Source organism: Phragmites australis, chromosome 4 (genome assembly GCF_958298935.1).
Source record: "Phragmites australis chromosome 4, lpPhrAust1.1, whole genome shotgun sequence".
NCBI classification, from domain to species: Eukaryota; Viridiplantae; Streptophyta; class Magnoliopsida; order Poales; family Poaceae; genus Phragmites; species Phragmites australis.
In genome coordinates, this window is record NC_084924.1 from 10540738 (window position 1) to 10561243 (window position 20506).

Below are 20506 nucleotides of genomic sequence, written 5' to 3' on the forward strand. Positions count from 1 at the left end.
TCCCCCGACGACCAGAAAAGCCGAGTACCGGGAAGGGTGTGCTCGGGACCACAAACAGTGACCCCTGAGCATCCGAGTACCCCGAGGACCCAAGGAAGGTAGTTCCGGGAGAGAGAGTGCTCGGGGCTGCAAACAGCGGCTCCCGAGCACTCGGTTCCCTGAGGGCCAAGAGAGGACGTTTTCGGGAGAGAGTGCTCGGGGATATGAACAGTGACCCCCGAGCACTCGGTTCCCCGACAGCCCAAGAAGTCCTTCGTCGGTGGCCCCCACAGGGGTCCAGCGGTGAGGTGTCAGCCGGTGAAAGGTCCGATGCTGCATTTAAGAGGGCGCATGGCCTGTCACCTCCAACTGCTCCTGCCATGCTCGGTGTCAGTTCCTGCCACATTCTGACAGAAGGGTGTGGGGTCATTTAATGCACGGGTCACATCCCGCGTCATCCGGCGTGCCTTGGGATAGCATCGCAAGGCCCGAGGCGCCCCGCCTACCGCCCTGCTGTGTCAGACGAACAAGACCGGGCGGCACGCCGGGCTGCTCTGCGGCTGCCCGGCGGGCCCTCTCCACGGCGCCCGTTGCCAGCGCCATCATGATGACCAAGACAGGGCGGGGGGCGCGTTTTCAACCCCCCCCCCCCCCCGGTCACTTCGCAGCAGCCCATGATGATTGCTTTCCCATTTATGGCGCCTTGGAACTCGTGCCCTCCCTTTCGGGGCACGCTACCGCCGGTGAGTATTTAAGAGAGCCGGCGGGCACGGACAAAGAAGGTCGGATCCAGCTCTCCAGTGCCCAGTACGGCACTCTGAGAGATTGAGGAACTCTAGAGCACAGACGCCAAGACTCGAAGAACGCTCAGCACAAGCACAGAAGCTGAGACCACCGAAAAATAAGGAGCCCAAAGCTCTAGGATAGACAAACATTCTTGTAATCAGCAATATTCCTGAGAGACATTCTCAGGGTATTTATAGCATTCATACAGGAGTAGGGTATTACGCTCAGTGCGGCCCGAACCTGTCTAAAAATCCCTCCAGTGCATTTACTGCATTCTGCATTAGATCATTCCACCCCACCTGCCACTGCGTTTACATCCATTTATTTCTCCCGCAAACATATTCAGAATCATCCCCCGACCGAATCTCAAAAAGGGGTCCCTCCGAATCCCTGCGATAGGAGTTCACGCTCCGACAGGAACCGTCTCTAGAAATGGATGGAACCGCCTCTAAAAATGACCATTATCACAAGCAATTCCTTATGTAAACCGCTTGTGTTAATCATTCCAATTACAGAGGCGGTTCACATAAGGAACCATCTTTGAAAATGATCTATTATTACAGGTGGTTCCTTATATAAACTGCCTATGGTAATAATCTCATTTCTAGAGACAGATCACATAAGGAACCGTTTCTGAAAATGATCTATTACAACAGACAGTTCCTTATGTAAACCACCTATGGTAATCATCACAATTCCAAAGGTGGTTTACATAAGGAATCGTCTTTAAAAATGATCAATTACTATAGGTGATTCACGTAAAGAATCACATGTGGTAATCATCCTATTTTCAGAGATGATTGGCATTAGGGACCGCCTCTGAAAATAACTATTTACACAGGCGGTTTACATAGGGAACCGTCTGCGGTAATCGTCCATTTATGACAACCGCCTGTGAAAATTTGTTTTCACGGACAGCCCAAAACCGCAGGGGGCTGCCGCCAACTGCTAGAGCGGTTTTTCGTATGAACTACCTGTGGAAAGACACTCTAGATGTAAATATAGTTTTTTTAACAGTGAGTCTTTGTTTACATTGAAAATTATAATTTTTATATAAATATTTAATACTCTTTTTTTAAGTATTGGTGATAAATACCTAGTATTATTTATGCCTTTAATGTCTAAAGAAGCAGCGCTGGCAGAGGCTTTAGGAAACAACAGCAGTCACAATAGTCGTCTCAACTGTTGTACATGTCCGGTGCTTAACTGTGCAGGGGGGCAAGATGACCCAGCCGGTTAATCATTTCTGCAGCTACCGGAGCCGCTGGATTAATTTTTTTATTAACGACGTACGCACAGTTAATCATTGATCCAATCTGATAGTGATAGATCTCGTTTGTGTGCGTTAGAGAGAGAGAGAGAGACGCCCTTTGTCCAGTATGTACGTTTGCTTGCTTGGCTGCAAGGTCGCGCCCAGTTGTGCCCAGTCTTATCCTCTAGTATCTGAATGCTATTTTCTTCACTCTTTTTTTTTTTTTTTTGAAACATAGCAGCATTTTCTTTTTGTGAGAAAAATGGCAGCATGCTTGCAGTACTAGTGCCTAGTGAACCATTTGTTGGTTGGTTTCTCAGAAACTGATCATCCAACGTTTCGAAACCTAGCAGATACGAACAAAATAAACTCTTATTAGCATGCTTGCATGTCAGGACTTGGCAGAACTCACTTTGAGAAGGCTGTAGGCTAGAATTGTTACACATCTTAATCATCAAAATTCTTGCATCTTTTCCATCAATACAAGTTTGATGACTCCCGGTGGAATTTACTAAAGAATAAGTACATTTTCAAAGAAGTTCACAAATGACCAGTGAAACTTTCACCGGTCAGTCATCCGATAGCCGTAACCCCCATGACATGAGAATTTGTTTTTCATCACAGCTGCCATTCGGAAATTATTATACATGTATGTATGTTAATTACACGGAAGCTGACATTATATTATATTACAAAGGTTCAGAGTGTACAATACATTGTAGAGGGTAACCCAGCAATAGCAGTTCAAGCAGGCAGCAACCATCAAATGGTACCCATCATTCCATCAAGTACCATGATCTTAACGTATCCCATTGATCTGAATCTAATGGCCTGCTCGTTGCTGCTCCCACCTTAGGTCCTCGGAGAACTCCACCATGGCAGCCCTCGGATCGCCTTCCGTAATGGACAAGTAGTATGCAGCAGTCCCGTCGTCAACATGCAAGCTCCGCCTCACTGACTCGACAATCTTTCTGCTTCGTCTCTCCGCAGAAACCGTGATTGCCAAGGATTCAGTTTTTCCACCCGGGCGACCCTCCGGATAAAAGACTGCGACCTCTCTCTTCGCGTTATGATCCATCTCAATGTAGCAGGTGCTACCCAACAGAATTTCTGGGTTACTGATTGGTATCAGAAGCCTCTCCCTTGAGTAGATACCATGGTCACTCATCATGTTATTGAACCGTTTGACATCAGTCACCTGCATGCAATTCAACACGCATGAAACCGTCAACATCAACAAATTTAGCTAGAGTAAACCATGGATTTTTAATTTCAATCGCATCAAAAGCTTCATTAAAGGTGGTATTCAAGTAACATATGTAGACACCGAATAATCCTGTACTAGTCACTAAATAAAATGTCCATCACTCCAATATTGCAATGCATCCAATAAGCCCTCTTTTCAAAAATAAATTGCCTACCATACCGACACAATCTAAGGCACAAGCAGGAGCGGATTCGGGGTGTAGAGGGGGGGGGGGGCCTCGAGCCCCTTTCATTCTTTGGGGCCATGGATGAAGGAGAGGAAGAAGAAATGGAGAGGGAGAATGAGGTGGAGGCGCCCCCCTACCTGGCTGCCCTCTGGCCGCCACTGGACATAAGTGTGTAATAATTGCAGTGAGATCATGGTGATCCAAACAGCATCAGTGGTTAATCGAAAAGAGCTATTTCAAGACTCATGAGAACAAGCCATCTATGAAACACTACTCACAAAAAACTTGTATTCGATATGGATACGTGCCAGATACACGGTCGATACGTATCCACCGAGTATCCAGCCAAAAATAAATATTATAATTATGGATACACATTGGATACATATCGGATACCTTTTGGATACACATTGGACTCTCTCCTGATGAACCTGAGTTGCAAGTTGTGTCTTTTAGAGATGTGGGGACTGGTATAGTGGTGGATGAAGCAAATGAGGATGAGGATGAAGAAGAAGCCTAGGTTGTGCTTATTGGCTTATTGCTAGTTATTTATGTCCTTTACTAAATTAATATGTCATAAATTTGAGACTTTTAGTATGACTATATGAATATTAACTAATATGAACGTATCCGCGTATTGGGTTTTTTGGAAAAATGACTATCCGATAAATTCAGCAGAAGTAACTATCCGATAAATCTACAATTAGTATGTATCTCACTTGTTGGCTTGACAACATAACTTGCACCGTAATAGTCTTTTACCATGATGCTGCTCCCACCTCGCAGCTCAACCAATTGAGCAACAGAGCAAGTACCAAAACTGATAGTATCAATTTGGCACTTGCCCACAAATTGCAGACAGAGTTGAGAAAGTAGCGGCAGATTCACCATACTCGATGCTAAATACGAGGACAGATCCCAGTCCCAGATCACCAACAGGGCAACACCACGAAACTTCTCCTGCTCCAACTTCATTACTTGCTTCCTCTCAATGTATCCTGGCTATGTTTTATCAGCCGCACCAAACTCCTGACAACTACTGCCATATCATCAATTCCCAATTGGAGCTCCTCTTCATTTGCCTAGTAGAAGGTTAGGGACAGCATGATAAACAATGTACTCTACACAAGCGCTGAACTCCAATGGGTTCAACAAGGCATCAAACGACAGATCCCATACTACATGAGTTTAAGTATTTAATTCCTCATAATTTGGCGAATGTTATTACATTCTTTGTGCACCAACAAATTATTAACACTTTCTTCATTTCCTTTAAGAATACTTGTTCAATAACCACTGATGACCAATTGACTATTAAGTTCCACTGGCTCCATCTTCGGATGGGAAGACATAACCTCGCATCATTGATCTTGCAGTACGCCAGATTCTCTACTTTCATAACACTATGAAATCTGTCAGGTTCAGTATGGATTGGTGCTGCCACGGAGTACTTACGAGCGATCAAAACCAGATTCATATGATCAAGTTCAGTATTGATTGGTTCTGCCACGGAGTACTTATGGGCGACCAAAATCTGATTCACATGAGAACTATCCGAGCTTCGACATGTTCTATAGCACCTCAACAACATCGTTCCGAACGGATAACGCGCAGGCACGCACCTGGACGGAGTACTTGAGGGCGATGCCGGGGACGGTGTCTCCGCGCCGGACGGTGTGCGAGAGCGCGAAGCGCCCCAGGGAGGCGGCCCGCCAGAAGGCCCGCGTCACCGGCTCCCCGATGACGCGGCGCACGCCCCAGGGCGCGCGGAAGACGGCCTCGAGCATGACGCGATCGGACGCGACCGCGTGCCACGCGCGGCAGACGCAGGCGGCCCGCGCGAGGTCGGCCGGCAGCAACCGCTGCAGGACCGCGCGCAGCAGGTCGCCCGGGAGGCGCGCGTCCATCGCGGCCGCGGCCGGATCGGACTCGGGGTTCGGCGGGTCGGTGGGGGAGGAAGCGGCGCCGTCCACGCCGCGCGGGTCCATGGCGTGGGGAAGGGAAGGAGGAGGAGGGGGCGGGTGAGAGTCGTGCTGTGGCTGGCGTTGGGGCCGCGTGGATGCGTGTGACGGTGTGGGGGAAGCGGCGTCAGCGCGTGCGGTGGCGCGACGGAGGCGGGCTTGGCGATGTGGTGTTGGAGAGCGCTGCGTGGTGCGTGAACGGGAGCCGCTGCGTTCACGGATTTTTTATTTTTTATTTTCTGATTTGGCAGAAATAGGTGCCGTTTGGAAAAATTGTAAAAATAGGTGCATGTTGCTATTTCATAGAGAAATAAATATAGTCCGTTCAGTAGGTGAGATTTATAAAAATCTCTCTCTCAAAAAACAATATTTATTTCTCACCTTTTAACAGGATGATCCACCTAATAAAAGAGCGAGGAGAGATCACCGTAGCTTACATAGTCACCATTCAGACCAACAAATAGATTATTTGTTGAGATGGTGAGATTTATAAAAATCTCTCTCTGTGGACAAGAGGAGGGAGCCGTGTTTTTGATGGCCCAACAAATGGATGTCGCTGAGAGAACGGGATTTAGAAAAATCTCTCTTAGAAGGCAAGAAGCGAGAAATATTCTCGCTCTATGGTTCTCTATTCTATATCCGGTATTTTACTATGCTAAATCATGTACCGTAGTCTTCGTATTAAACATAGATGTCTTGTATTCATATCTATCCATTGATAAAAATGTCAGGTTTTATTATCCAATGAATCTGTTTCTGCACAAAATTATGAAAAAAAAACACCTTATCTTATATAAAATTTACTACCTCTTGGTGAGAAATACAAATTTATATATAAAAACACCCGTCCCGTCCTCTAAGGGCAAGAAAAATCTCAGTACAGACACGTGTACTGCCATATCATTTATCAGCAGGTGATATTTAAATTTCTTCCACGGAATGAACGACAATAGTCTATTTTTATATTTTTTAAAATAAACATCTATTTCTCGCTAAATTAGAAAATAAAAATAAAAAATTCCTGCGTTCTCTACGTTACCTCGCGGGCTCGATTCCTCCTCCGCGGGAGGACTTGGGCCGCATTGCTTTTAACGAGAAATATTAGGAGCTTTTTTTATTTTTATATTTTTTTATTAAAAATTTAAATAAATAGATTCCTCGTAGAAACAATTGCAAAACTAAACTCCTACCACCCTCTAAACAGTAAACCTCAATGAACAGTACTTCGAAGTTTAATTTTGCTACTATCTTCTCTATTCAAAATAGTAATGTTCTGTTGCTCCAAAAATCCTAAAACTTTTTGTATGTATTACATAATACATGTGCAACCCATTTTAATTAAATTCATCCAAAAATCCTGTGTAAAATTTAAACTAAAATTCTCCAAAAAAAAGGCTACTTTTATAACCTTTAGCAATTGTTAGCGCCTCAAATAAATTTCTAAAAATCTGTTAAAATTTACTAATATTCTTCTTATGTGATGTGATAATTTCTAAAATTATTTTTAGCCTGATTATATGGTAAAAAAGTGGATTCCTTTGTGATGCATCATTTATATGTATTTTTATAATTTCATGTGATATTCTTCTTTTAACTTAATTTGAATTCAAACATATATAAACCTAGAGCTAAAAATAATTTTAGAAATTATCACATCACATAAGAAGAATATTAGTGAATTATAACAGATTTTTAGAAATTTATTTGAGGCGCTAACAATTGCTAGAGGTTATAAAAGTAGTCTTTTTTGGAGAATTTTAGTTTAAATTTTACATAGGATTTTTGGGTGAATTCAATTAAAATGGGTTGCACATGTATTATGCAACACGTACAAAAAGTTTTAGGATTTTTGGAGCAACAGAACATCACTATTTTAAATAGAGAAGATAGTAACAAAATTAAACTTCGAAGTACTGTTCATTGAGGTTTACTGTTTGCGTACCTTGCCGTCTGTTTTGTAATTGTTTCCACTAGGAATCTATTTATTTAAATTTTTAATCGAAAAAATATTTTAAAAAAACTCGAAATACTAGTCCCATTCAACTGGGCTTGTTTCTTCCTTCCAAATTCCAAATGGTCCGGACCGGGCCGGGTATTTCATTCCGCATAGATCCCAGACTTCGCTCACCGGCTTACCCTCACTGTGATCTGATCCACTATTCTCCGATCGGACGGCCCAGGATCCTCTTCCAGCAACTAGAACCTTCTCCTATAGAGACCCGGCCGGCCCCAATCACAAATCCGGTTAGAGCGCCGCCCCGCCCCGCCCGGCGACGAAACTCCGCTTCGGCGCCGCCACAGCACCGAGCCGAGAGGAAGGCGAGGAGGGAAGGAAGTATGACGACTATCCGCCGGTTCTGCTGCGACGATCTCCTCCGCTTCGCCTCCGTCAACCTCGACCACCTCACTGAGACGGTGGGTTCCCTTCTTTCCTCTTGTCCCTTGATTCGACGGACCGCCCGTGACCGTGACCGTGCCCTTCCCCCTCCTCTAACCCGTCGGTTTGCTTGCCGCAGTTCAACATGTCGTTCTACATGACGTACCTGGCTCGCTGGCCCGACTACTTCCACGCCACCGTCAGCCCCGGCGGCCGCGTCATGGGATACAGTATGTTCCCCATGCCCTTTCTGGTTGCTCATGTGTTTTGTTGGTTTGGCCTGTCAATCTTTGAGGATAGCTGTGTGTTCCTAGTGTTTCTGCATCTTTTTTTAGTCAGATTAAGATTAGCTGGAGTTGCAGACTGCAAACCCTGGATTTTAATTTGAGAGTTGAGACATGAGTTGTTTAAAGGCACTGGATTATCCTCTTGTACTATGCTTTTTTTGACACAAGTAATCCTATGTGTATGTGCGAATAGTCTGGTGGAATCTTGGTAAACTGGATGATTTGGTTCTCAAGTAGGCATTGATTCAGGAATGGAAAATGGACCTGTGAGGATAGTGGCATTTGCAATGTTGGTTCATAATGGGGGTGTACGAAATGGCAGGTGAAGATAGGAATAGGATGAGTCACTCTTACCTTAGATAATTGCTGGCTTCAATCTTGAACATTGAGCATCTCGATGTTATCCCCTTTCCAAGCACGGAATGCAATATTTTCGATGTTCTGCTTGTTCCATTTCTTTCTTCTTCACCTTCCCTTTGTTTACTGTCATGTTTAGTAAGTTGGATATCTGTTGCAGTCATGGGTAAAGTCGAAGGACAAGGTGAATCTTGGCATGGACACGTTACAGCTGTGTCTGTTGCCTCAGAATTTCGGAGGCAGAAGTTAGCCAAGAAGCTTATGAACTTGCTGGAGGAAATCAGCGATAAGATGTAAGTAGCCTAATTATATTTATCCTTGTGATTCAGTCTCTGCAATCTTTTTTATCTTCCTTGTATTGGGGAGGTCTTGTATTATTATCGAATCTTCAGTGGCGTGGTTTTTATAATCTGAACTGTTGAGTCATAGTGGGTGCTAATTGTTCGTGTAACCTATCATGCCCACCAGCCTTTTCTTTTTCCATCTTAATTCTCTAGCAATGCTGAATGAAATCCCATCCATTGAGATCCTTCCTCAGCCTCCACGTTTGCTTCTGTCAAAAATCATTGGTGGTTGAGGCTTTTAGTTCTAGATTCCAGCTTTTGCTAGCTAGATCAAGGAACACATCCCTGTGTAATCAGCTTAGCTCAAGTCAAGATGTATTTTCCCTTTCTCATGCATGCGTGTGTGTTGTGCCTGATGGCTGACCAGAATTTAGATTTGTAGTTAGAAACAAGAGTATGATCAGAAACACCTCTATGTAGAGCTTGTAGAGTGGTAAGAGGACAGTATCCTCCCATTTTGTTCTCAGTGGCACTCTTTCCAGTTTTTCATTAGTGGCATTTTCAAAGGGTGTGGCCAGGTACAAATACTCCTGCTAGGCATCCACTTTTAGATCATACATGTGGATGGTTGAATTGTAGCATATCATCCCTCTTAATTTCCTAGTCTGGTTTACTTGTGACCCTGATAGGCTGATAACCAGACATTGAATATGAAATGTGGCTTATGGTTACTGTTATCATGTCAGTTACTTGTATTGCCCTTACTCATAGATGTTATTTCACTAGCATTACTTCATAGAGTACTAGTATAACGAAATTTTCCTATACAGGGATAAGGCTTACTTTGTGGATCTTTTTGTAAGAGCATCTAATATGCCTGCAATAAGGATGTATGAAAAGGTACACTCTTTACAATCCTTCTGACAATTGCCCTACTTTGTTGTATGTCAATACTGAATGATAATGACTGGTGAATTGTCTTGCACTCAAAGTAGCAATTTCTGTTACTCCCAAATATATGTTCTTTTATTTTTTTCCAACAGCAGTACCAAAGTTTGATTCGAGATGGAACTATGTTGTGTCTTACCTAATTATGCTCCTTGTTTCCATAGCTTGGTTATGTGGTTTATCGGAGAGTGCTTCGGTACTACTCAGGGGAAGAAGATGGCCTTGGTAAGCACTTGCTGTGCCAGATGCGCAAGCCGTGCATATTCAAATTTATTGCTTGCTCTGATGCTGTTGCTCACATCAGTATATGTTCTTTGGATTCAGATATGAGAAAAGCATTATCACAAGACGTGGAAAAGAAGTCCATAATACCACTCAAGAGACCAATTACACCTGATGAGCTTGAATATGATTGATGCTATATTTCTAGTTACTGCTGTGGTTGTATTGTTCTTTTAACAAGCTTCGGTGTGGGGTTGAATATGATTGATGCTATATTTCTAGTTACTGCTGTGGTTGTATTGTTCTTTTAACAAGCTTTGGTGTGGGGTTTAACAAGCTTTGGTTTTCTAGCATCGTCGAGTAGAGAAGGGTTGTATTGTTCGTTTTCACTCTCCTGTTAAGACTCCATGGTTTTGCTGTGTTTGAGAATAGTGAGAGCCGAGAACTATATCTTGTGGGTGGAATGGCATCCCTTTTTTAAGTCTACGAACCGAAATTATTCGTATCCTATGAAGCTCTGTCGTGTAGTTGTAGTACCTTAAAGTGCATAACTAGACCGTATTACTAGCTGCTATTTTGCAAGTTTTATAACTATGCAGCGCTGTAGCACGAAAGCTGGAATATAACTTACAAACGTAATCGACAACATTTCACCTATGGAGATCTGAGATCCTGCATGAGAATGTGAGCAACGAGTGACACGTGATAAACTGATGGTCTCTCTTTGGTCTTGTCAAACACATTGTGATAGCAATCATATTAGGGCGAGCGTTACCATCTGAAAAATCTTATACGCAATAGTCGAGATGCTGGCGATGAATATAAACTCAGCCACAGGTTTTCAGATATGAGAACTGAGGCACTGAAGGCACGCTGCCCAGTGGAAGGTTTGCGTTGTTCGGTTGCAGGGTTTGTGTAGAAAATCAGGCCTATTAGGATAGTCTTCATAAAAAAAATTGAAATTTCGGAGCCATTCATACAGAGTTGAAGGACATTTCTGATTGCCCAGGCCTTCTGAATGTCAGCCGGCATCCTCTCAAAATTAGGTCAGACAATAGTCCTAGTTTGTAAATAGAGATGCTTCAATTAGGTGTCGAGTTAACAAAACTCAAATTGTGGAGATATGCTTCCTGAGCCTCATTTGAACTCATTTGGCAGAGGATGTGGAATTCCTATACTCTCCGTCTTTATTAGTAACCAAAACAATTGCATTATTGAACCAAATCAGGGATATCTAAAGAGATGACAAGTTATTTGTATATAAGAGCATCACGTCCAGGTCCGACACCGATGTAGTGGATTGGAATGCCAACCAACTCTTCTATCCTCTCCACGTAAAGACGAGCCGTTTCTGGGAGATCATTGTAGTCTCGTATTGAAGAAATGTCATCCTCCCACCCACGAAGGACCTCATATTTGACCTAGACAAGCGGAGACCACAAGAGTTGTCATCAAGTGAAACAAGAACCACACTAAGTGCTATAACGCTTTGATCTGTTTGTATATAAAGTTATACCAATGAAATGCAATTTGATAAAAGGGAACAAACTGTTTTCTTCTCCATACCTTTATTTGATCCAAAAGATCAAGGTCTGCTGGGAATGATTCAATTGTATTGCCGTCTTCGGTACAGTATGAGATACCCAGCTTAACTTCCTTGAGTCCAGTCAAGACATCGAGCTTCGTGAGATTCAAAGATGAGAAACCATTGATTTGGCAACAGTATTTCAGTGCAACTATATCAAGCCAACCACAACGCCTGGGCCGACCTGTTGTAGTCCCAAATTCCATTCCAGTAGCACGGAGCAAGTCACCAGTCTTACCCAATAGTTCTGTTGGGAATGGACCAGATCCAACCCTGGTCGTGTAAGCTTTTACCTGCACATAAAACCGTTAGGTTTATGAGGGAAGGAAAATGAGAAATGTTAAGCAGTTCAAATAATTGAGCCTACCACTCCAATGAGATCACCGAGGCTTCTTGGAGCAATACCAAGCCCAGTACAAATTCCACCAGCTGAGGGACTTGAGGAAGTAACAAACGGGTAGGTACCAAAGTCGATGTCTAACATGGTAGCTTGACCACCTTCAACCAATATTTTCTTATTCTGCAAGATTGACTCATTCATGAAATGCACAGTGTCAGCAATAAAAGGTTCCAGTCGTTCAGCAAACCTTTGATACTTCTCAACCTCCTCCTTTAAGATCTTGTTGCTGTATTCAAAATCTTTAAAGCGCAGAGCTGCGTCTCTCAATAAGGTGTTGAGTTTTGCACCAAAGGTGTCCATATGTCGCAGATCACTAACTCTAAGTCCATTCCTGATAACTTTGTTCGAATAGCAAGGTCCAATTCCCCTCCTTGTTGTTCCTATAAGGGAATTCCCAAGTTCTGCCTCTCTAAGTCCATCAACAACTTGATGAAGGTCAAACAAAAGATGAGCGCGGTCTGATACCAAAATTCTTCTTTCGCAAGAAATTCCATTAGATTCCAGTCCATCAATTTCTTTAAAGAATCCAGGAAGATGAACTACTGCTCCATTACCAATCACACATTGTGTGTTCTCATTAAGGATGCCTGACGGAACAAGATGCAGTGAAAACTTCTTCCCCTCAGAATTGTATATGGTATGTCCAGCATTAGCTCCACCCTAAGAAGAAACATAAAACATCCTACAAGTTAAAAGGGTAAAATGGGCACCATTAAAATTATTGCACAGAAGAAACATTTTAGAAGAAGAAACAGCTTAAGTTAACTGAACTTCAAATAACCCTGCAGAATATAAGGAATATAAGGAATATTAAGTGAAGTGAACTCTACACAACCAAGGTTATTCAAAAGGGAACCATATGTTAAACCACAAGGAGTCGCACGTGTTGAAAATGCCATCATCGTAACAGAGTCAATCGTAGCTGGTGCTATTAATAGTGGCAGCTTTTACAAGAGAACTGGTAGAGGATATCACTATTTTCATTAGCAAACAGAAGTTGTATGATTGATTCCATTTTTTGTTAGTAGGATTTGCCATCAAAAGATGAACATCTTAAAAGGAAGTTACTCTGTTGAGTACAAAATAAGTCACTATCCATAACTTTTCCTCTGCTTGTTGAAGAACAAGAAAACAGGAGGGCTATAATCAGGAAATGTGGCGCTTTCGAGTTCATGCTCATTTTGCTTTAGAGACAACATGATTGAGAACACGAACACAGCATTTAGAAAAGTTAACAACTCATTTCGAAAAAAAGAAAAGTTAACGACAGTGCAGTACAATGCAATCCTTCTCAGGAATTCATATTGATCTAGACAAACATTACCAAATGACCTCCGAAAGATATTGAATGTTAGCATTAGTAATAAGGAATTCAAATTGACTTTTACTAGAAAAAGCCTGCAGCAGCTTCCAGTCGATGTTCTATTTCAATCTTATCAACATAGTAATACTGCATGGTTGATGGTTTCCAAAATGTTTCCCACTTGTAAATCACAATTATCATCCATACGACCGATAGCTAGTGGCCTAGTGCTACCAAACTTTTTGCAGTGAAGTGGTTGATTGAAACCAATAATTATGATGAGTTACTGAACTTTGTTAGAATAAAGAAAGTTCAAGTATGGTGGAGCTGAATGAAGCTCAGGTGCAGTGGAACTTAAGATATTTTTCTAGAACAGAACAGAAAACATTACAGCTATCACTTAAAATGATAAGATGGGATGAGATGATAAGATCTTCACACAATTGAAGAGAACTGGGGACCGATGATAAAAACCCATGCTTGATGTGTGTCTGTATGACACTATGACTTCATCCTATAAAAAGCACAAGATAAAAACTCATGCTCAAACAATCTTGAAGCTTTGGATGGTTTACTAAATACTTACATGACAGTAGTAACTACTAACTACCAAAGAGGAGAGGGGCTTTCGCTGAGCAGAACGTTGAAAGCTTTCGTGGATGTCGTGGAGGTTGCCTTAACTAAAATCCTTCAACAACTAATCTCGAGTCACCTCACCTCCACCGCAAGATCACAACACCGTTTCCATCGCGACGACTTCACTTCTCAATACAGAGAATTGAAAGAACACAAAGGATCAAGAGGAGAGGAGGAGAGAGTTGAAACGAAAAACTCCTATCGCACTGGCCTCGAACCACATTATCTCAGAGGTTGACCAACTCGCTCATCTGCGCCTACGTGAACCACATGGTACTATCTTATCTCCGGTAGCAATTCATCGAACACCATCCGGATTAACGATGGTAGCAAAGCAACGAGCATCACGGGAGAGAGACCTGGCACCGGGCGACGACGTCGAAGCGCTGCGCGAGGATGTCGACGAGCTTTCCCTTGCCCTCGTCTCCCCACTGCGTGCCCAGCACCCCGGCCACCTGGCTCAGCGACTCCAGCCTCCCCCGCGCGGCCGCGGACGGCTCCTCCGCGGCCGCTGGTGCAACGGACGCGGCCCTCAGCGTCCGGCATAGGCGCGGCGGCGAGGGTCTCAAGGCTGGCGAGCGAGGCCTCGGGACGCGGCCGGCGGCGGCGGCGGCTGGGAGGAGGGGGAAGGGTGCGGGGTCCAGCGACAGAGGGACGAGCGACATGGCGCGGCGCGGGTGGAGGGAAAACGGGTAAGGGGTAGACGGTGGCTGGTTGGTGGGCCTGATGTACTGGGTGCTGGAGTGGAAATGGACGAGACTAGGCGAAGCGCGATGGCTGAAGTATCTCGCTGACAGGTGGATCCTCTTGTACTACTGTGTATCACTGATACTACATGGGTTAGGCTGGCAAATCATGAGACGCCAATTTAGTTTGTGGCAAATTTTGAAATGGTAATGGTATACGTATGAACAAAATCTTCACGAATCCTGATATCTCGGCTGAGGTTAGGGTATGTATAATGCAAAGATTACTATAGAGACGCTTAAAGAGAGAATAAATGTCCCGTCATAAGGAGCTTGTGTTAGAGCCCTAACCTCCAATGGAGGAACTGTTTTGTAAATATTTAAATAGTTTGATATGGTGCCCGCCTCCGCACGATCGCATCGGGCCAGGCCGAAGCTTCGGACGCCGGGTGGATCGGCGACTCCACCAGCGAGCGACCGCACTCGCCCATGCTAAACACATAAAATTTAAAAATGATATTGTTCATCTAATGGTTTTTATGGTAATTTTAGATGGGAGGAGATGCATGTGCATCCCCAACTTTAACATGTCGTCACTCATGGTCTCCACGGTGACAAGCGAAATACATAACTGTTGATAAAAGCCTTGATATCTAAGTACCGGCTGAAACCGTCCATGACAGGAGAAATTTAAAAGGATTGTTTTGTCCTCATAAATTCTATATAGTAACTAGTATTTTGCCCGTGCGTTGCAACGGGAGGCAAAAATTCGTAGAACTTCTGAACCGTGTATCTGATATAGAGCTTGACAAATTTAGGTGCCGATACGAACACTGTTATGCAAAAGTAGAGGACTGACCAAGCCATATCCATAACTGAATGTTTAAACATAATACTCTATCTCTAGAGGAGCAACTACTATTATATATGATGTTTTGTGAATGTTGGTTAACAGACTAAGATAGAGGTACATATTTAGGGAATTGTTACCTTGACGGCTTTGTGATGAAGAAGGAAAGTCATAGCGATGATGACGCTACGTGTATTGATCAATCAAGGTGATATTTTAGCTCCTGTAACACATGAGAATTAAGTTTTGGGATCAAGAGAAGTGTTGAAACAACAATCTCCACACTAAAATTCTAGTTCGAGGAAAACTACAGAATCTTTATATTAAATGTCATTACCTTCTAAACAATGGTTTATGATTAAAGGTTGAACACTATCACTGTGAGTACCAAAATTTGTTTTTGAAACAAAGCAATGTGCTGTCAGATGAATCAAAATTGACCACTGATTCCTTTTACCACCTTTGGATGCAATAAATCTATACGAATTATGTGATCAAAAATATTATGCTAACATAGAAAACAGTACTGCCTGAAACAAATATTTCAAAAAAATAACTATTCACAAGCACGAGGTTAAAGAACTCTGGACCGTGTAATTTCAAGACCAAATTGGGAAAAATGAAAACAGGATGGTCTCTACTAAATTCACAAGTATCTGGTTAAAGGACTTGGATATTTTCAAAGGTAAAAGCAGTTCAGTTGGAGAGTTCCATTCAGAGAACGAAAATTGCGAAAGTGACCTTGTTTGCTTATTTTTGTCGGTTGTATCAGCACCACTCTCGCTGCCAGCAAGGTCAATAAATGACAACTTGCCGACCAGTCTAGGTGGTTTGGAGTCATTGCCATCAACACGTCTTTTAATAACAAGCTGAAGAATGGTATGAGACCTTGAGGACTCTTCATTTGCACCAGTTGTACCAGTACTTCTGGTGGCACTGCCTTTTTCAATCAACTTCTTGATAGTTTCAACATCAGACACTCTATACTCTAGTAAACCAACAATGCAAACCTTTTGTTTTCCATCCTCTCTCATGCAATGTTTACTGCATGAAGCAATGCACATTCAGAATGTGAGAAATAGCAGCCTCACTGATATACACTAATCCTGAAAATCACATATTTTAGGGTAACTCACCTCTTATCATTGAGATGGTCAAATAATTTACCACCATATATCTCAAAGAAGCTAACAAATAACTGAAATCCTTGGTTGCAGTATGTATGATGCATTAATCTCAGGATATCTTGGGAGGCCTTAAGAGGAAGGGGCCGCATGGTGTACGTCTTTCCACTACCTGAGTGAGAATATTAGTTGAAATGATATCAAGTATGCTGCAGATATACAATGTATCTAGAGAAGATCGGATGTATACCAGTTTGTCCATAAACAAAACAAGCTGCCTTTGTTCGATTAAAAATTGCAAGAACCACAGGTTCTATTGTTTCACGATAAACCTATAAATTGGATGAAGACAGGTGACTGAGAATGAATTTACAATACTTAAAAAACATTAATGAAAAGGGTATGCAATTTATACCTACCTCATCATTTGGAACATCTTCGTCTAACACAGTATCAGATACAAGCTCATGCTTTTCAACATATTCAGTAAGTTCGACCTGCGGAATGATGTGCTAGATATTGAGCATTGAGTGAAAACTGTCAGAAGCTTAGTATTCTCAGGAACATTGGCCATAAATACTATAAATAGAAGAAACAAACAAACCTTAAGTTTAGTCTCATGGACAGTCAGAGAGTTTGATCTTTATTCAATGTCTATGATATCTTCTTCTTTCTTTGATATTTCTTTTTTGTTAAGTGGTCTTTTGCGCACCTGCATTTGACATATCCAATGGAAACTATTAGACTGGAAAGGTTACGGTAGTTTCCGCTAAGCCAATAAGGAATATTTATCACCAATTGTGGAGCAAAAATAAAGGAACATACCACCACTTTGATTTTAGCAACAGGCGCTGCCTTCACTTTCTCAGGGAAGGTCTTCAGGTAGTTTACTTTCAGCGAAAACGGTGGACTTGCTCATCTGGTTATTTGCCGCGAAGCTCAGATCTGAATCATCAAAACCTCCTCCATAGCCAAACTTTTGGGCACCATCATACATCCCTAGTACTTGAAACTGTATAGATAAAATATGAACTTTAGCTCAAGTTATTATAGAACTGTCAATGTGGAAATGAGTAGATATCCTTTTTTGCAATACCACATTGCCAGGGCAGAGGTTAGGATTAAAATCAAATCGTTACATGACTAAATACATAGCATCATCTCCTCACCAAAAAAAAAAAATGCATAGCATCGTCTGAACTAATGAACCAAATTAACTTTTAACAATTCAACAGCTACAATCAACATACTGATGTGGTGCCGCATCTCAACATCCAATCACGATTCTACCAAAAAAAATATTTGTTTAACATTCTAGCATCTGCACATGAAAAATAGTACGCCTAAAAGAAGACCAGAACACTGTATTCGCTTTCCAAATCGCTGATCAATTCAAAAACTAAATAAAAGCGATAGTTCCACGATCCCATGACCCTCCATTCACATTCAGAATGTCAGATCCACCACATCGACAACTTTCTCAAACAATATGATTAAACCCCAGCCACACGAGAACACCAAAACAGAAATAGCAACTAAAAAAATAAAAGATAAAGCTGATTAGTCTCACATCGGGGATTAGCTCGGTGTTGAATGCGTGGAGGTCGAGCAGCCTGGGGCTAAGCTGCTGCCTCTGCCCCGGCAAGTCCCTCGCCATCACCGTCACCACCGTGACGTCCCCTCCCCGCAGCTGCCTCGGCGTCGCCGGCTCCACCGACACGAAGATCTCTCCATCCCTGCACCACACCCCGCCGCGGTGCGCTCACAAAAACACCCGTGATGAGCTCAGCCAGAGAACTCGCACCTCCATGCAGATCTCTATGAGCCATCGGCCCGTACCTGTTGTGCCCATAGGCCGCGCTTGTTCCGACATTCCACTGTAGCCCCTGGGCTCTGAACTCCCTCCTGTGCCCGGCCGCTAGGGATGAAGGATTGGGGGCGAATGGATGGCGGAACACGCGGTAGTCGATCGTCTCGGGCTGGCCCTGCTCCTTGGGACGGAGCTCGACATCCCTGAGGAGCGCGGTGGTGGTGAGCGCCCAGCGCTGGAACCGCACAGCGGTGGGGAGGCAGTCGCAACTGCGGAGGCCCAGGTCCGCGCCCGCCAGGAGAGTGAAGGGGGCCGCTGCCGTCACGGACGTTGTGGCCGCCGTCGTCATCTAGGCGAGCTGTGAGGGTCGTCGGGGTTGGTGGTGGTGGAAGAGGAGGCGGCGGTGGCGTCCACTGGACCGCCCCCGACCTCGGGGAAGCCGGATCTGGTGAGGGAGGGCAGAGGAGAAGATGGCGAGCGGAGCTGGCGGTTGCGGTTGGGGCGCTGTGCTGTGCGGTTGTTTCGGCGGTGGTGGCGGCGGGGAAATATCCATGGGCCCAAGACGGTTTGCCCGGGGAGGGGGTGGGGGCGCGGAGAAGGCGACGGGTGGGGGCGCAAGCACGGGCGGGGAATCAGGGAACGAACAACGCGGGCATGGCGGGGAATCAGGGATCGAGGGCACAGCCGTCCAGAACAGCGACCGGAGGCGATGCTTAGCAGAGGAATCGCGATGGGAGGCGAAGGAATATTCGATGGTGGACGGATCACGCCTTGTTCCTTTTTTAAGTAGGAGAGATAAAAATTATAGTTGAAAAATATATTTGTGTAATAGATAGTTGTAATCTCTAGATCAACTTAAACATGACATGACTTTGTCTCGTGGTTGTTTGTATGTGACCCCACTACGCCATTAGTCTATAGTAATTTCACAAATTATCCCTTGTAGCCCCAAAAATCTTTAATTTTCAATCCTTAGCTAAATGACAGCCTAGGATATTGATGATATAGCTATGTAGTAGTTGAGATTTCGGATGGCATGGAGCCACGTGCATTTAAAGAGGTCAAGGGAGAGCTCTTTTTCTCCGACAGTCTGCAATAGTTGTACCCGGAGTGAGTATCTTTTGATCTCAGTTGGAGTCATAACTTCGTCACTGTATAGGAGGCGAAAGGGGGTGAACCCTGTGGGTCATGTGACCGTGGTACGGAGGGACCACAAAACTTTTGACAGCTCTTCAACCCATAGGCATTTAGCTAGGCCGACGAGGCGTCGATTTAGGCCTAAAAGAATGTTATCGCTAGCGCACTCGATGGCCCCGTTGGATTGTGGATGACAGATGGCAGTGAAGCACAGTTCGATGCCGAGTTCAATGCAGAATTCTCTAGACGGTCTAAAGACAAATTGTGTTCTGTTATCGTTTGTGAGTTGTCGTGGAATGCCGAAGTGGCAGATTATGTTTGCCCAGAAAAACTTCTAGACATTTTTTGATGTGATTGCTGTGAGGGGCTCAGCCTTGACCCATTTGGAGAAATACTCCAAGGCCACCACGGTGTACCGAAGGTTTCCCTTGGTGCGAGGGAATGGTCCGATGAGATCCATTCCCCAATGTGCCAGGGCCCACATGGGAGCGATCAGATATAGGGGAGCCGGTGGCCAGTGGCTCCGGTGCCCCATCCATTGGCATCCCTAGCAAGTGCGGATGAGTTCCTCCGCGTAGGACATAACCATTGGGTAGTAGATCCCCTGGCGGAGTGCTTTGCTAGCCAAAGCATGGGGTGCCAGATGATTGCCTCAGAGTACTTCGTGAATTTGCCAGAGGAGTTGGCCCTCACCTACTTGGTGACACAGCGGTGGAGGGGAACGCAAACCCCCGCTTTATAAATGGGTGCCGTCAACCAGGAGGTAGCCCCTTGTGTGATGTTCAATGCGGCAGAGCATGATGGGGTCATCTGGCTCCTCTGTCCCGCTTAGGAAGGAAAAGAGGGGGGCCCTCCAATCCGGGGGTCCAATGGGGAGGACGGTGGTAGCCGTTTCATCTAGCATATTGGCCATCGGCTGATGGAGGACCCGAAGAAGGCTCCCAATGGCACGTCTCCACTCCCAACAGCAGCTTTCGCCAGGGCGTCATCCTGATCATTGTCCGTCCGCGATATGCTCCATACTGATATGCCGTGGAAGGACCCTTTAGCCTTGCGGATGGCTTCGAGGTATCTTGCCATGTCTGGATG

General features: G+C 44.2%; 3 protein-coding genes and 1 pseudogene across 3 annotated transcripts; 1 reads left to right on the plus strand and 3 right to left on the minus strand.

Moving 5' to 3' along the window:
* Positions 1-2618: 2618 nt before the first annotated feature.
* Positions 2619-5608, minus strand: LOC133915659 (F-box protein At1g55000-like). Its single transcript, XM_062358896.1, has 2 exons — positions 5073-5608; positions 2619-3215 (listed from the first exon to the last, which is right to left on the minus strand). The coding sequence occupies exons 1-2, from the start codon at positions 5436-5438 to the stop codon at positions 2841-2843; spliced, it is 741 nt and encodes a 246-aa protein (XP_062214880.1). The 5' UTR covers positions 5439-5608; the 3' UTR covers positions 2619-2840.
* Positions 5609-7628: 2020 nt separating this feature from the next.
* LOC133915660 (N-terminal acetyltransferase B complex catalytic subunit NAA20) lies at positions 7629-10334 on the plus strand. The gene is made up of 6 exons (XM_062358897.1): positions 7629-7826; positions 7928-8018; positions 8593-8725; positions 9547-9616; positions 9829-9889; positions 9989-10334. Exons 1-6 carry the CDS (start codon positions 7749-7751, stop codon positions 10078-10080), a joined length of 525 nt encoding a protein of 174 aa, XP_062214881.1. The 5' UTR covers positions 7629-7748; the 3' UTR covers positions 10081-10334.
* A 613-nt stretch (positions 10335-10947) lies between these two features.
* LOC133915662 (adenylosuccinate synthetase 2, chloroplastic) lies at positions 10948-14558 on the minus strand. Its single transcript, XM_062358898.1, has 4 exons — positions 14170-14558; positions 11839-12531; positions 11453-11764; positions 10948-11307 (listed from the first exon to the last, which is right to left on the minus strand). Exons 1-4 carry the CDS (start codon positions 14473-14475, stop codon positions 11137-11139), a joined length of 1482 nt encoding a protein of 493 aa, XP_062214882.1. The 5' UTR covers positions 14476-14558; the 3' UTR covers positions 10948-11136.
* Positions 14559-15485: 927 nt separating this feature from the next.
* LOC133914586 (kinesin-like protein KIN-13B) lies at positions 15486-18629 on the minus strand (annotated as a pseudogene).
* Between the last annotated feature and the right edge of the window lie 1877 nt (positions 18630-20506).